General features: G+C 46.4%; 1 protein-coding gene across 1 annotated transcript in view; it reads right to left on the bottom strand.

The window, feature by feature from the left end:
• Window positions 1-15,020: 15,020 nt before the first annotated feature.
• The window catches only part of MSH2 (mutS homolog 2), a 45,980-nt gene continuing 44,808 nt past the window's right edge, over window positions 15,021-16,192 (bottom strand). Inside the window, exon 16 of the mRNA XM_041424179.1 lies at window positions 15,021-15,429. Within this exon, the coding sequence (XP_041280113.1) occupies window positions 15,259-15,429 (171 nt within the window). The 3' untranslated portion in view covers window positions 15,021-15,258. The remainder of the gene's footprint in view (window positions 15,430-16,192) is intronic.

Raw genomic sequence — 16,192 nt, forward strand, 5'->3', positions numbered from 1 at the left:
AAGAAGGCAGCAAGTTCAATGGAGGTGATTTCAGGGGAGATGATTGCCCTTGTTTCTGCTGCTGGTGGGAAGCTCATCCATGCTGCCCCCAGGTAAGCCTGGGCTGGCTTGCTCAGACACTTGGTAACCCCTCTAGGAGTGGGCACAGGGTGCCAGTACCCAGCCATGACATGCATCTCCAGGCCCCCAAAACCCTCTCCAGAGGCAGGAATGTAAAAATAGCCCTTAATCCAATTTATTACATCAGGACCCAGCCCTCATGTAAGGGCTGCATTTATATTTACATTACCAGGATGATGGGGCTGCCTCGAGTTCCCAAAGGTGCCACTGGGATTTTATCCCATGCTCGTACCAGTTACCAGCTCAGTGTCCAGGCTGCCTGCTGGCATGTCACTGCTGTGCCACGCTGGGACAGAGCCCTGCACGGGGCTGTGTTTGAGGGATGAGGCAATTACAGGTGATTCATTAGACCTTGTGCACTGAGATTTGGGGGCTTATCATGCATCGGGGTTTTCTCTGGTTCCAGACACCAAGCTGGAAACTTCATCAGGGTGAGATGACTGCTGCTGGTTTTTCCTGGGACTGGGTTTCATTGTCCTTCCATCTCCAGTGGGCACCTGATCACACACACCCAGAAAGACACTGACACCTTCAAAATGCTGTAGTGAATCCAGAGGATGAAGCCAGTGAAGGATCTAGAGGGTAAATCCCATGAGGAGTGACTGAGGGAGCTGGGGGTGTTTGGCCTGGAGAAGAGGAAGCTCAGGGGTGACCTTAGCACTCCCCACAGCTCCCTGAAAGGAGGGTGCGGACAGGTGTGGGCTGGGCTCTTCTCCCAGGCAACCAGCAACAGGAGCAGAGGACACAGCCTCAAGTTGTACCGGGGGAGGTTCATGCTGGACGTTGGGAAGAATTTCTTAATGGAAGGGGTTGTCAGGCGTTGGAATGGGCTGTCCAGGGAGGCGGTGGAGTCACATCCCTGGAGGTGTTCAAGAAACAATTGGACATGGCAGTCAGTGCCATGGCCAAGTTAATGTGGTGGTGTTCACTCAAAAGTTGGGCTGAATGATCTCAGAGGTCTTTACCAACCTAACTGATTCTGCAATTCTCCCTACACCATATCCAAAAAGCACATTTTGTGCAACTGTTGCATTTATACAGGAAGATTATATAAAGGTTAAAATCCACCTCACCCTAGTCATGTAACCAGTTATTTTGGTGGAAATGACGCTACTTGAATGAGTGTTCCAAAAAAGATTTCACCTGAAATACCCTTGAAATGTGCTGTACAAGTCGTTAAAACCCTCACCATGCCCACCATTTTTCTCTTTGCTTTTATCTGCTTTAATTGGAATCTTACCCCATTTATTCCTCTGCCTGCTTCCACATCCTCTGTTTCCTTCCCACTACCTTATTCTCCCAAACTAATCCAAGAGCAGTGTGTGACCCTGTGACCTGCTGAAATCAGTGCCAAAACCTCCACGGCTGAGCTGATCGCCACACCAGCCCTAAAAATGAATCACACCCTCGCATCTGCACTAAATGTCCTTGTTCCCCTTCACGCCCCGAGCAATTCCTTCAAAGGACAAAATTCTGTCACTGAGGGTAATTAAAAACAGTTCATATCCTGCTAGGATTACAGGTTTAAAAATCTGGGTGCCAGGGAATCAAGGCGCTTGCTGTTTTTGGAGGAAACGAACTCCCACAAGAAACATATAACTTAATTTTGCTGTCAGATGTTCCCACAGACTCCTCTAGAAAGTCAACCAAAGCTGTATATATGTGCCTGAAGTCAGTTTTAAAAAAGAAATTACATTTATATTTAGTTTATCACCCTCCAGTCATTCAAAATGGTTCATGTGGGAAGTTTATAATGCTATGATCAAACCCTTCATTTTGAAATTTATTGATGTTTGAGTGTCTCAGGTCTTCTGCATGAAAACTTCTGATTGCCTTTAACACACACATCGTGTTGACACCAGGAGAGATGGTCCTGAGTGACCCAGCCCTGGAGCAGTGCCAAACAACTGGGGACACTTTCCCTTTGGGACTATTGGCAGAATGAGAAGAAGGAGCCCCCTTCCCTCGCCCCAACAGCTGCAGGGGGATGCCTGCTGGGCAAAGTTTTATGTCCATATGTCCATCACCACCTAAATGTCAATCAGCTGGCAAAATTCTGCATGTATGGCTCCTTGGCCAAGGAAACTATTCTGACCGTCTCATGCTCCTGGTGAACCAGAGGAAGGAATAACAAAATACTGGGTGGGGAGGATCCAGTGCAGCCATAACTGATGTGCCTGGCTATGCTGTGCTGAGAGTGGCCCTCTCATGGCACCTCTCTGCTTTCAGAACTGCTTGGTCTCCTGCCACACATTACACCAAGGGCAGGCCTGTGCACTAGAGGCAGGTGGATACTGACAGATGAGTTCTGTGCTGCTCCTCTGTCTCCCAAAAGAGGTAAATCCTCCAACCTCACTGAGCTGTGCACCAGTGGCCATCCCTACCCCTTCCTGGGGAAAGTATACGGGACAAGTGACTCCAAGTCTCTGCTCTTTTAGTAGGAAACATGGGAATTTGAGAGTGTCTTTCAAATAAAGGACTTCTGCTGTGATGTCCAGGGAAGAAAAACTGTTCAGCCTGACACACTATTGCATCTTAATGGCATGGAAAGATAAGTGATGAAATCAATGGAGGGACCAAACCAGAAGGACTCCTGTGGGATAAGATGAAGGGGTACCTTTGCTTTATCCATGTGCTCCAGGCTCTCCCCAGCTGACTCCTGCCTGGTCAGACAGGCTCAGAATTCTTCTCCTGCACTCCTGGCCAGAGCTGTGTGCATGCCAGGAGCTGCCACAGCCCATGTCTCACTACATCAAACCAATTTTGCATTTACAACGCAAAATCAAACCAATTCATCTGAATTGTGCAGGGAGAGAAACACTCATCCCTGAAATCTCTGCAAATCAGGTAAAAACCATAAGCAATGGCAAAGGAAAAAGCCAATATGGACAAGATTATTCATACCCATATAATCATGTTGACTTGTACCGATATTTATTTTTATCGCTCATCTTTGAAAATGTAGGTATAATTAAGCAACCTCTCATGAGCATCATCTGTGCTAGTACTGAAGAAGTGAAATATTCCTATGTAGACTTAATAGTTGATGGTAAATGTTAGCATATCCTTGAGATCTGCGAGATCATTAAAGCAGAAATTACCTCATATTAAAAATGGTTATAGGCAGTTACAGGCTGTATCCACAGCCCTTCAGAGAAAAAAAAAATGAACCATCAAGGATAATTTTTTAGTCGTTGTTTCCATCTGAAGTGCAATTACCTTTTTTCTAGCCCCTCAGAGCATTTTCAATAATGAGAAGCCTGTGGATGAATCAGATACTCCATCTTGGCTCCCTTCTGTTGCTGGTGATTTCCAAGCATCTCATGACCAGCCGTAGGCTTCTCCACAAGCCTCTGAATGAGACATTCTTGGCATCCTCATTTCATATACATTGTTTGATGATCTCGTGAGTCTTTTCCAACCTGAATGATTCTGTGAGTCTATACATAGAAAAATACCAGAGAGTCAAGGGCTTGTCCACCACAACGTGGGCGACCTGTGCAGGAATTAGCAGCAAATCCTTGAGCCCCAGACCAGTGTTGTAGGCAGCACATTTTTCTCCTGAAGATTATCAGAATTCTGACCCTACAAATCTTGAGCACCTTGGCTCAAACAGAAACACAGAGTATTCAGCAGTTTCTGAATTTTTCACCAGACCAAATCCCTTGTACACACCAAGTTGGTGAAAGTGGACACCAGGCCACCGAGAATAATATTATTATTATTATTATTATTATTATTATTATTATTATTATAGGAAATTGAAAGAGCTGGAAGCAGAGGTTGCCACATAAAAAGCTGGTGGGGACAATTCCTCCCATCATGCAGGCATCAGAATTAGGAAGCAGGAATCAGAAAGCAGCTCAGCTCAGTGGGATTGTAACAAAACATGCATTTATCAAAGTAGTCTAAAAAAAGCATGGCTCTAGGTTTTGAAACTGCCAGTGAAAAGAGAGCCTCATCTCTCAGCAATTTTTAAAGCTAAAAATTACTTCATTTTTGCTTTGTACCTAGGCACTGAAAAGTCAACGAGCTTTTTTATGATATCACGTCCCAAGCTAAATGCATTTTGATCTACACTGCAATGCTGTAAAAAAAAAACACACATCAAAAGTGCATGTGAAAACAATCATCAGGGATTGTTCACTCTTTTTGACTGGTTTCACCTACAAAGAGCAGAGACTACAGAGAAACCTGGAGCCACAGACAGGCTCTGCTGGAAAGTCCCCAGAAATATCACAGCCCTTTCTTGCTAGAGCACATAATTTTATTTTCCAAAGCAAATGGAAACATAAGCAGTGCAAAATCCTGCCTCATGCCATGGGTGCTCTTGCTTGCTTTCCCACAGAGGAGATGAAGATGGGCACAGCCAGCAGATACCATCAGACAGGGCTCAGACACCCTCTGAGCACCTCCACAGCAGAAAACACAGTTTAACCCAGGCAGAGGCAGCAGCCAGTGCAGGTGGGGATAACTCCCTGTGCACTGCCATGAGCAGGGGCAGGTGCCCAAAGCCCTGAAGCCAAACTGGGGGGGGGGGATCTGGGTGGCTCTGGGGGAATTTGGGCTGCACTTGGGTGCTGTCCATCATGCGTCTCAGCAGACCCTTCTCCCAGGGTTATTCCTGCACAGCTGGGAGGGATGGGGATGCCATGGGGGTCTCAGCACATCAGCTGGGGTGTTTTAGCCATTTCTCACCTTCCTGCCTCTCAGCTTTGGTCAGGCCTGCAGGACACCTCAGGATCCAAACTCTGAGCAGGAAAATGGGTGACACCACAGTGCCCAGGTCTCCCTGGCAAGGTGGCTCTGGGCATCAGCTGCAGTGCCACAGGGCCCCAGGCATGGCAGCTGTGCAGGCACTGTGACACTCAGCTCCCTGCTCAGCCTGGGGCAGCATCCCGAGCACAGCCAGCATCCATCCCATGTGCAAGCAGATGGTTTGGCACTGCTGCCCAAAGAGGTGCTGCTGGAAGCCCTTCAAGCAAATAAATATATAACTCCAGCAGAGGAGATTCCAAAGCCCTTTTTAAAATGAAGAATATAATTTTATTAAAGGGTTTTAAGGACATTGTCTTTGCCCAACAGAAGGAGAGGAGGGCTGGTGGGTTGGCAGGAGCCTGGTGCTCAGGGTGACACTGCTGCTCACAGGAGGTCTTTCAGAGAATCACAGAATTCCAGAATCATTAAGGTTGGGAAAGACCTGTCTTTCCACTGAGTTTTTCACTGAGTCCAACCATTAACCCAGGACTGCCAGGCCCACACTAAACCATGGCCCTGAGTGCCACATCTACATCACTTTCAAATACCTCCAGGGATGGGGGCTCCACCACTTCCCTGGGCAGCCTGTTCCAATAGTTGACAACATTTTCCATGAAAAATCATTTCCTAAGATCCAATCTAATCATTTCCTCTCATCCTGTTTATCTGGCACATTTCCTCCCTGCCCATCAGCTCTTTGGCTCAGCAGCGGCACCATTCCCACATCCCCCACTTCTGATGAACATGTGGTGCTGACCTGGAGGCTCTGCCAGAAGGGAAACAACCCCCTCAATAAAAATCATTCCAAAACACTGCTGGTACCCACAGATGCCCAGGGCTGAGGGGGTTTCTCAGGCCAAGAGATGATTTTGATGTGCTCAAGTCAGCACCCCATATAGTCAGGAGAGGATGCATTCACTGCATCATTCAGCACTGTCAGTCATCTTTGCTCTAAAATAATTTAAAACTCCAGAAACTGCAGTTGGGTGTTATTAGCATCATTCCTGTACCCTCCAGTATTTTTCTAGTACCCCATAAATGTTTAATATGCTGTGCTGGCAGCCCTGGGAGCATCACCCTTCAGAGAGCTTGCTCCTGCTTGGTTCAGTGCTTTCTTGTGCAGGCAGAAAATTTGTTGTGGGCAGTATTAAAGCACCTGCAAGGCAGATGTTGGGCCCATGAGGAGAGCTCTGAGTAGGCAATATTTGCCTTGGGAGTGGTGCGGTGTTCAGTTCAAACTGCAAAGGTTTCTCTACTCTGATTAAATGAGGAGACACCCCAGGGATAGAGAAGTGACAGGTCCCCACATGGATTTTTTTCCCCTGCTGCTGAACAAATTTAGTCATTCAAACCCCAATATATTATCAATGGACATTTCCATCTGGACAGGCTATAGAGCTGCAAGCCACTAAAAATATGGGTTAGAATAAAAGCTGCTCTCCCCAGAAAGGGGCTGAGTGGGGAGGTGAGGGTGACACAAAAGTGATGCTTTATTTAGGGTCCAGCTTCAGGGGAGAAGCAAAGAGCTTGTCTCCTTTCAGGACATCCATGAGGATGCCTGTCCGTGTGCTTTTCCTCTCTAAACTGGATAAAGACCATCATCTTTCTATATAGTTTTTCCAGCAACCATATTTGGCCACTCAGTCCATTTTAAGACAGAAACTGCTGACTTTCAGGGTACACTGAAGCTGAGAACTTATTTCTGTTAGGCTGGTTTCTAGCAGGTCTCTGAAACTGCTACAAGCAGAGCCCATCCAGGGTTTTTCAACAGCTCACACTCTGACACAGAGAGTCACATCCTACTCACCACAGCCTGTCTGCTCTCATGGATGTTTTTTACATGGCCTGGCAGAGGGTGCAGATCAGTGGGAAAAAAGCATTTCTAGAAAGGTGAATTTTCAGCAGGCACAAGACAACCTGATGGCATCAAAATTTCTTACATCCAATTCCTGGAGCTGTTCTGCCTGCACACATTCAGGAGCATCCATCTCAGCAGCCACTTTCCTCCTCAGCTGGAATTGCAAGACTTTGCTAATTTATACATTTTTTTTTTAAAGAAGAAATAGGACTACTTTCTGTGTGCAAACAGCTTTTGTTGGTTTGTTTGTTTGTGAGGCTTTTTTAGAGCAGCATGTGAAGGGCACCCAAAAACTACAGCCTCTCCCACCTGCCCCACACTTCAGCCTTCAGGTTCAGCACCCCACTCAGTTTCAAAGGGCTCAGGGCTTGGTTTCACTACCCAAGGAAGTGAAACATCACACACAGACTCATGGTGACCTCATTCTGCTCTATTCAAATTGGTGCAAGTTTTGTCACTAGCTCACTCAGCAGCAAAATCGAGCAGCCTGTGGTAGTGAAGGGAAAACCCTGTGGTTCTCCCTCTGTACCACTTCAGTTTAAGCACATGCTCCTCATGGCTGTGCTTCTCCCCTCCTCCCTGTTTGCCTGTCCAATTGCACAGCACTAAAAGCAGAGGAATTTACAGTGAGCATTTGCACTGTGCTGGCTGCAGTGCAAAGCAGGGCTGTGTTTGGGGACAGACTAAACTGCAGGAGAGGCAAAGAGCATTCCTCTTTCAGCAACAACAGGTGCCCAACGCCATCCTAAAGGTGTACAAGGCACTTGGCCACTACAGCCATGGGAGGGTTTTCCAAAACCCTCCTGGCTGATGGTTATGGAGGTTTCTCTGAGCTCCCTGTGAAATGCATTATTGGCTGCCTGCTCTCTGTAGACCAGATGCATTGCAATCTATTTTCTAGACTCAGTTTTCCCATTTGGATCAAGATCCTTCCTGGGCAGGCCTCATAAAGAGACTGGCCCAAAGCAGGCACAGCAGCCCAGGATTTCACACCAGGCATCCCTCCCACGCTCCTGTGTCCTCCTGGAAGGGCCAAAGAGCGAGTTTTCAGGCATTATCTGCAAATGTCAGATTACTGCACTGGTTACCATACTCCCCCAAAAAACTCCTTGTTCACATTAAACACCTTCAAGCAGCCTGATGCCTTGCATGATATCCGCTGATAAGGGTAATAGGGAAAAAAAATCCTAAGTGCATGCCTCAGGATGTGTGGGAGGTGCAGCAAGGCCTTGGATGGTTTGATTTCCTCTCATGTGCACAGGATAAATAAGCATTTAGTCACTGATGGAGACCAGTTCTCATTCTTAAAAAACACACAGTAAAACTAAACACTGTAATACTAATGGGTATTACATTACATATACTCATCAGCTTTCTAAGTTTTCCAGTAAGAAAATTACACTTTTATCTACAAACTACACTCCCGAGAGAAATTAAACCATTGAGAACTACTGAGAGCACAACAGCATTAGTGTGAATTCATGGGCCAAATCAACAGCCAGTCTAATCTCAGGGTAAAAAAAGCATTTACTTCATGCAGCTCCTCTGATTCACACTGAATGAGCACATCTCTTACAAGAGAGATTACAGAGCTAATCCCGTGTCTCTCTACAGCAGAAAGATAAACAGCACTGCAGCTTTCTCATAACCAGTGTTGTATCATACCACATGATGCTTGATATCCAGCCACAGCAGCACAGAGACAGGGGCTTCTGCAAGGTTTCCCTCTCAGAAATTGATTTCCTTCCCAGAGTCCAAAACAAATTAAAAATTACATAGAGAAGGAGCTGCTAAAATGCTGCTGTAGGGGAAGTTGGAATATGACTCAGGTCTGCTAGAGCTAGGTTAGCTCTGCTCCAGGGCTGTGTCACTGCACTGCAAGGGCAGGTCCAAGCTGGAGTCTCACAGGAGCCTCCCCCTCAGAACATCAAATATTTTAAGCAAGCCAACCAGCCACGCAAGTGTGTCACAGTGCTGGTGGTCCACTGCCTGCTTAGCAAGTGCTGCTCATCCTCTGGGGCAGCCTCAAACAAGTGGTTTTGCTCTCAGATTACTTTCTTTAAGCTAAAGGCAATAACCAGAGCAGAACAGCAGAGGCCAAACGAGTGCTGAAACAGCACCTTCCAGAACGCTTCTGGAGAAAGGCCAGCCTGTGCTGGGGGCCAGGGCTCCTACAGCAGCCAGGGTGCCCCCAAACTGGACCAAAGGAGACCACGCTGTGGACTCTGCACCATCTGAGCTGCTCCCAGCTGGTGCAGCCACTCTTCTCATCTCAGGCTCCTGTGCCAGCATGGAGACGTGCAGCTTTTTAACCCTTGAGTTTCACTGGGAATGTTCCCACGGAGAAAGGGAACATCTCACAGAGCTCTATGCACCCCCTGATTTCCTGCCCCTGCATCACCAGCCTTGGGCATCATCATTCACATCCTTTTATACAGCAGGCACAAAGTAAGCAGGCTTCTTTTTTTTTTTTTTTAACCTTTTAATGTCATTGACTGCCACCAAGGTGGGAGTGAATTGCTGCAGTGCATCCCAGTGTCCCTGAATGGAATGATAAATGCCACAGCAGAATGAAGATATGACAGATGACTTCCTGAAAGCAGAAAGGGAGCGTGAGCTTCAAACATCTATTACTGCCCAAGGTGAAAAGAGTCAGTAGGTACAGAAACCAAAACTCCCACACTGCACTCCCAGGTCATGGTAAAAAATGATTGCCGCCAGAGCATCTGCACTAAAATGAGCATCAGAATCATCTTGCTGGTAATTTTGATGTCGAACATTGATATGAAGCTTGGGTTTTAATTTTTACCTTCTTCATTAGCACATGAAAGCATAAGGAAACTACCTGCCATTATGTTGAGACCCTGAAAACCAAGAGAGGGACACTCAGGTCAGCAACAACCTCCAGCAGAAAGGCATGAGGAAGAATTACTGCAAATATCCAGGCAGAAGGGAACTGCTTCTGAGCAGCATTTCCCCAATCCCCTAAAACCCGCAAGGCTTGCACCATGGTAACACACGCTGTCATTCCTTGCAGGGCTTGGGACTACACTTTGACAGCTACATTTCTGATCCTTTGTGGAGTGTTTTTTGTTGAACCATGGGCCCTGGGGAGGAGGTGCAGCAGGTGCAGCAAACGTGGCACTGTTTACTGGCTCTCTGTCTCCCACGGTGCCACTCCGGCTGCACTGCACAGGGAGAGCAGCTCCCCAGGCAGCTCTGGATGGGGTCAGGTGGGTGCAAAGAGATTTAAAAGCTTGGACTGTCTGTCAGAGGCATCTGGGAACAGCCACACAAGGGAAACCAGCAGGCATGCTGAAGAGACTGACACTCTCTGGTCTGAAGACCACAGCAGTGGATGCTTTCCTGAAGTTTTGTGCACAAAAAGAAAGGGGCAGGACAGAAGATATTGCAAAAGCTCAGGATGGAAAAAATTCATGTTCCTCAGGATATATAAGCAGCATCTTCAGGCAGGCACAGACATACTTTAGGAGTGCTGCCCAGCTTCCTGCCTCCCCCACAGCACAGTCCAGCAGCGTGTTGGAGATGGGACCAGCCTGCCAGAGTGATGTGCAGCAGCCCTCCCTGTGCAGGTCTGCTCTTTGCCATGGCAGCTGGGCCCATGGCCAGAGTCCACAGCAACTCACTGGGGAGCAGCTTCCTAATTTTTAGAAAGTGAGCATATTGAAGCCACCCCATGTGCCTTGCCCTGACAAGCCATGCCTTCACAGCGTGCAGCAGGACAGGGTGGATTAGCAGGGGAAATGTTCTCATAAGTACAGGCTATTTATTTATTCACAGCTTTTCCCTCAGTTCTCTTGTTCAGCACAGCTGTTTTCAGTTTTCCAACCGTCCCCATAAAGGCAGAACCATTACATCCTTCAGGAAACTGCCACAGAAATCAAGCAGTTCCAAGCAGGTGCCAAGGCACCTTTTTCCCACAAAGGCAAAAGAGCAAACGCATTTTCTCACCTCTAGGAAAGCACTACTCGCTGCAGCTGGAGGAGCAAACACAACCTGTCATCTGCTTTACTTAGTTGTTTCCCTCAGCTACAGGCACTGCTGCTGGGTCAGGTCAAGGGGACACCGAGTCAGGAGGGCAAGTCCCAACTGCCACTAAAAGGGACCAGAAATTGTCATTTCCCTCTTTAATAGCAGAGGTCGGTCCCTCTCAATTTGACTGGCAAAGCAGCAGGTGCAGGGATGCACCTACCCCTGTTCCACCCCATGCAAACAAAAATCTCTGCTGGCAGCTGAGAGAGACACACATACATAAAAGAAGCACTGGATGGTGCTCCCCTGTGCACAGGAACAGTGCAGGAGCTTGGCAGGAACAGAAGGAGGAAAGGCAACAGGCTGGGAAAGGCAGCTGCAAGGCTGGGAGAGGAACAGGAATATCTGAGACAACTGCTAACAAGGCTTTTTCAGCAAACAGCATCAAGAGCCAAGTTATACCTGCAAGGGCTGTTGCAACCATTTCAAGATGACAGCATCTCTCCCCTTGTCTTTTAAGGCTTCAGGCTCCTGAGGCCACTTCTTTTCCTTCTTCCCAGGTCAGAAGAGGCCAAGAATTCAGTGCATGACCTCACACTTCTTCAGATGCAGAGCAGCAACTGCTCTCCCTTGATTTTTCAAAAAAATCTGCCCCAGTGCAGAACAGCAAGACCAATGGTCTCACTGCTTCTTATCCAGAGAAATTGCTCAACCTGTGTAGTGGCAGGGTGTTCAAAAACTCATTAAATTAATGCCATGAAAACCAGTTAAACCACCATTGTCATCTTGCACCAAACTGGATGAAACTGCTCACACAATCCCAGACCTCAGCAATGAGCTCTCCTCCAGGCTTCCCTGGATCTGGGAAAGTCAGACCAGGAGCACTCCAGTCACTTACAGGGTGGTTGTCAGCCCAGAACAACAACATGCCCTAGGAGCTGATGCAAAGTTGTTGTGCTCTGCAAAGCCAGGCCACCAGTGGGGCTGGTGTCACCAGCAGGGACCCAAAGCTCTCCAAGCACTGGAAGTCTCCTCAGGGCAGTGTCAGTGCCAGTGGGCAAGGACTCACCTCAGTCCTGCTCTGCCATTTCTGATTCCAGAACCACCTCAGCTCCAGGACAGGAGAGAGACACAGAGCCACTTGGTGACTGCATTATTATTTGAGATGAACAGGCACAGCTGCAAGCTGGAATATGCAGAGACGAGTCCAGATCTGGCAGGCAGCATTCCCTGGAGTCATCTAACCCTAACTGGAGCCTTTAACCAAAACCCAACACCTTCTCATCAGGCTGGCTACCAGGTACTCCTGATCTCTAAAAGGGCACTGAAATCACCAAAGGAAAATTAATTCCTTCAGTGTTTGCTCATGTCCCCTCTTTTGTTTTACCCCATCTAATGCAGTTTTCTTCATGAAGAGCCTTCTAGATGAACAGTAAGAGCAGAGATCAAAAAGACCACTTGCCTGCAGCATTCAGTGCCAAGCTTTCTCAGGTGAATGAGCCAAGAGAACCTTGCATCTTTATTGAAGGCTAACACTGCATGGCCTCACCGACTCCTCAACAGCCTGGTTCGTTTTTTTTTGGACCTTTGATAATCTTTGCATCCTTGGCACAGCTCTGTAATAAGCAGACAAGTTGTGGAATTGCTCCTGCCCCATAGGTACGTTTCTGAACAAAAAGCTAAATTGGAAGCAGCAAAAATAGCCACACCGCCTGCTCACATGAAATCACAGCACCTGTAACCCAGTTTGCCAGCAGCACTGACATATGGAGACTTAACCCTGCCTGATCCCCTCTTGCCTATATCCAGCAGCAGAGGGAGGGGGAAGTGGAGTGTAGAAGAGAAAAAAAAAAACAGTTCAAAAGATTAGCTTTAAAATCTTGTTAACTTGCACCTTTCTTCCTTGTGAATGTTGAAGGGCATCAGAAAAACTGAATCTTCTTTGCTGCAGATGCACGAGACCCTTCCTGAAGCACACAGAAGGTGCTGGCCCAAGCTGGCCCATCACTCCTGAGTCACACACGAGCACCTTCTGCCCTCAGACAGGCAAATCTGGCCACACAGGAACACCTCTGTCAGCCTCCAACTGCAATACAAAAATAAAAGCAGCCTGTCCTCAGCACATTGCAAACACACAGCACTGAGGCACTGCACCCAGAAAGGAAAGAGTGGACACAAAGAACACAAAGGGGACTGAGGGAAGCAGAGAAGTGACTCCTCTTGCTGGTGGCAGCTCAGTGAGGAATTCCTTGGCTAAGCAGACACCTAAAAGTGCACACAGGGTCAAAGGGACAACAGAGAAATTCCTGGAAGAGATGACCTCTGGTGGTTTTGTGCCTTGGTTCTCTTGGTTACATGGACAAGACATTGAGCAAGGGGCATTTCTGCTCAGAGCACAGGGATCTCAGTATGCACAGGCAGAGGCTGTCAGTACCAGCCATTCCAGTCTCACAGGAACTGCCCCTTTCTAGCAACACCTAAAGCAGTTTGAGCCAACATTTTTGGATACTTTGGTGGTTGAAACAACCCACATTGCAAAAACATACATTGTTACTTTATGCTTTTCCAGACCATGCATTAACTGCGCTGTTTGTAAATGCAAATCTGTTTTTGTCTTTGTAAGCAAAATGGATTTTAATTTAATGGCCAGAAAGGTGTTATGCAGCACCCCAACCTCTCAAAGAAGCCTTTAGTGCTTCTGTAAAGCAGATCTAATATGTCCCAGTCCTGGTCTAAGTACAAGCATTATCCAACAGCAAACTGAACATCACGCCTCTCTTATGACTATCTAAATGTTTAAATGGACACCACTGCAACACATTAATCCCTGACACAGCACTACAGCACAGCTTTAACAGCAGCACTGCTGTCCCAGCACACACCCACTGATGCAATCTCTGAACACAGCAAGAGTTTGCCTAACATCTTCAGCATGATTTTATTTCTATCATCTCCTGCGACAAACAACTTTTCCCATTAGTCTTTCAATGCTGACAGCTTTAAATATAGGTAGTATTCTTCAGTTACAATTTAAAGTGCTAAATTTCAAGGAGAAAATAAACTTGTACCAGCACGCTTTCAAACTGCCTCAATGAGAGAAGTACATCAGATAAAAAGCAATGTATTCTTACTTTGTAGACAGCCCTCACTAATCATGATCAGCTCAGACATTCCAGTTAAAATGTAACTTCACCCCAGCCTCTGCTTCCATTACAAAACCACAACCCAGGCAGGAAGAGCAGGCCTGTAGTGCACTTGACCCAAGCATTACCATTCACACAGCAAACCAAAAAAATCTCTCCCACCCACCCACTCACCCCTCCCAAGACCTGTGCAGGTACACATGCAAAAAATTTCTGACAAACCACAGAAACATCTGGTTGGAAAAGACCAAATATTATGGAATGCAACCATTAAGCCAGCACTGAGCCATGTCCCTGAGTGCCACATCCACCTGTATTGTCAATACCCCCGGGGTGGTGATTCCAACACTTCTCCAGGTGGCCTGTTCCATGGTTTGACAACCCTTTTGGGGAAGAAGTTTTTCCTTGCATCCAACGTAAAACTCATCTGGTGCAATTTGAGGCTGTTTCTTCTTGTCCTGTCACTTGTTATTTGGGAGAAGAGACCAAACCCCACCTGGCTACACCCTCCTTCCAGGGAGCTGCAGAGAGGGATAAGGTCTCCCTTGAGCTTCCTCTGGTCCAGACTGAGCCCCCCAGCTGCTCCTCATCAGACTTGTGCTCCACACCCATCTCCAGCTCTGTTGTCCTTCTCTGGAGTCTCTCCAGCTCCTCAGTGTGTTTCCCATGGTGAGGGGCACAGAACTGGACACAGCACTGGATGTGTGGCCTCACCAGTGCCCAGTACAGGGGGACAACCACTGCCCTGCTCCTGCTGGCCACACTCTTGCAGATCCAGGCCAGGATGCCATTGGCCTTCTTGGCCACCTGGGCACACTTAGATGGTTTTTTTTCTAATGCAGCACTAATATAGAATTAGTAAATCTTCAGTGAATTAATGAATATAATTGCATGACCTGGGCCTCTTGGCCACCTGGGCACACTTAGATGTTTTTTTTCTAACGCAGCACTAATATAGAATTAGTAAATCTTCAGTGAATTAATGAATATAATTGCATGACACAAAAAAGAATCATGGCCTAGGACAAAGGCTTTGTGTACGTACTGCTGCTTTCCAAGGCTCTGGCAACTGTTTGACACCTCAACTGTTAAGACTTTCTAGCAGACTTCTCGTAAAGCATTACACATTCTGTTTGTGCAGTCAATAACACTCAATATGAAAAAACATTTTATTGCAAACTTCTAAAAGGACAAAATGATCCCAGCTAAAGCAGGAATCTGGCACGTAATGTGCTCAGAATTTTTTACAAAATAATTACAATCCAAGAAAAAATGCCTACATAAATGAGCACAAGTATCATAAAGTATAAAAGCTACAAGACAAGAAAATTATAGTTCTTTCAATACAAAGTATGTTTCAGGACCTGTATCCTGTTCCTGCACATTTCATGATGTAACTTTTGTTCGAGAAATTATTTCATTCACAAAACTGTTGTTCTTTGCCAATACATCACTTCTCAGCTGTTTCAACTTGACTTTAATGTCTTCTTCTGACATATCTGTCAGGGGCAATGCTTTCACTTGACAAAGAAATTCCTGAATTATCTTTTCACCTTCCTGAAACAGAGAGAAGGAAAAGAAAGCAGAAAAGGTGTTTAGATTGCAAGCAGGAATTTTCCAAATTCTCTACAGATACAAAGTATTGTTCATCAGTGCGGAAACTCAGTGCAGGCAAAAATCATGCCTATTTTTGTCCTTGCTATCAAGTTCTGAACACCAGAATAAACCACTTACACTGGTACCAGAACTTCTTTTTCAATGCATGAGCAAAAAGCACCAGTTGATCAGCATAAATACAGTATTTAACACTGTAATCTCCTGCAAGTGTTCCACATTTAATTCCAGTGTGCAGCAACATGAGGTGAGGACTGCCAGCAGTACTAGCACCAGAATGGTCATATTACCCAAACTAGTTACTTTTAGAAGGGACTGTCAATCAAAAGCAATGCTTCAACATGCAAAAGGAAAGGACAAATTGTAACCAAGCAACTGCAGAGTGGCCGTCACCAAGGAGAACAGATGATAATTAAGCTTTATGCATATGCTTTTACACAAACAGGCAAAGTGGAACTTCTAAACAATCTGACTTGAACAGCAAGAACAAACATTGCAATGAACAATATTCAGAATCCCTGTATTGGAAACAACTGGTCCAGAATGCAGAAGTTTATCCAGTCCTTTGCATTGCAGAATTCTACTGAAAAGTTCACTTAGTTTTCCTCTTATCATTTAAGACTGATGCAGTAGTTTTCAGTGCAGAAGTTCCCAAAAAGTAATAGCACCCTTTTCCCTCTACACACGATGTAAACCAAGGCAGACA

The sequence above is a fragment of the Onychostruthus taczanowskii genome, unplaced genomic scaffold (assembly GCF_017590055.1).
Source record: "Onychostruthus taczanowskii isolate IOZ18803 unplaced genomic scaffold, ASM1759005v1 scaffold80, whole genome shotgun sequence".
In the NCBI taxonomy this organism is placed as follows: Eukaryota; Metazoa; Chordata; class Aves; order Passeriformes; family Passeridae; genus Onychostruthus; species Onychostruthus taczanowskii.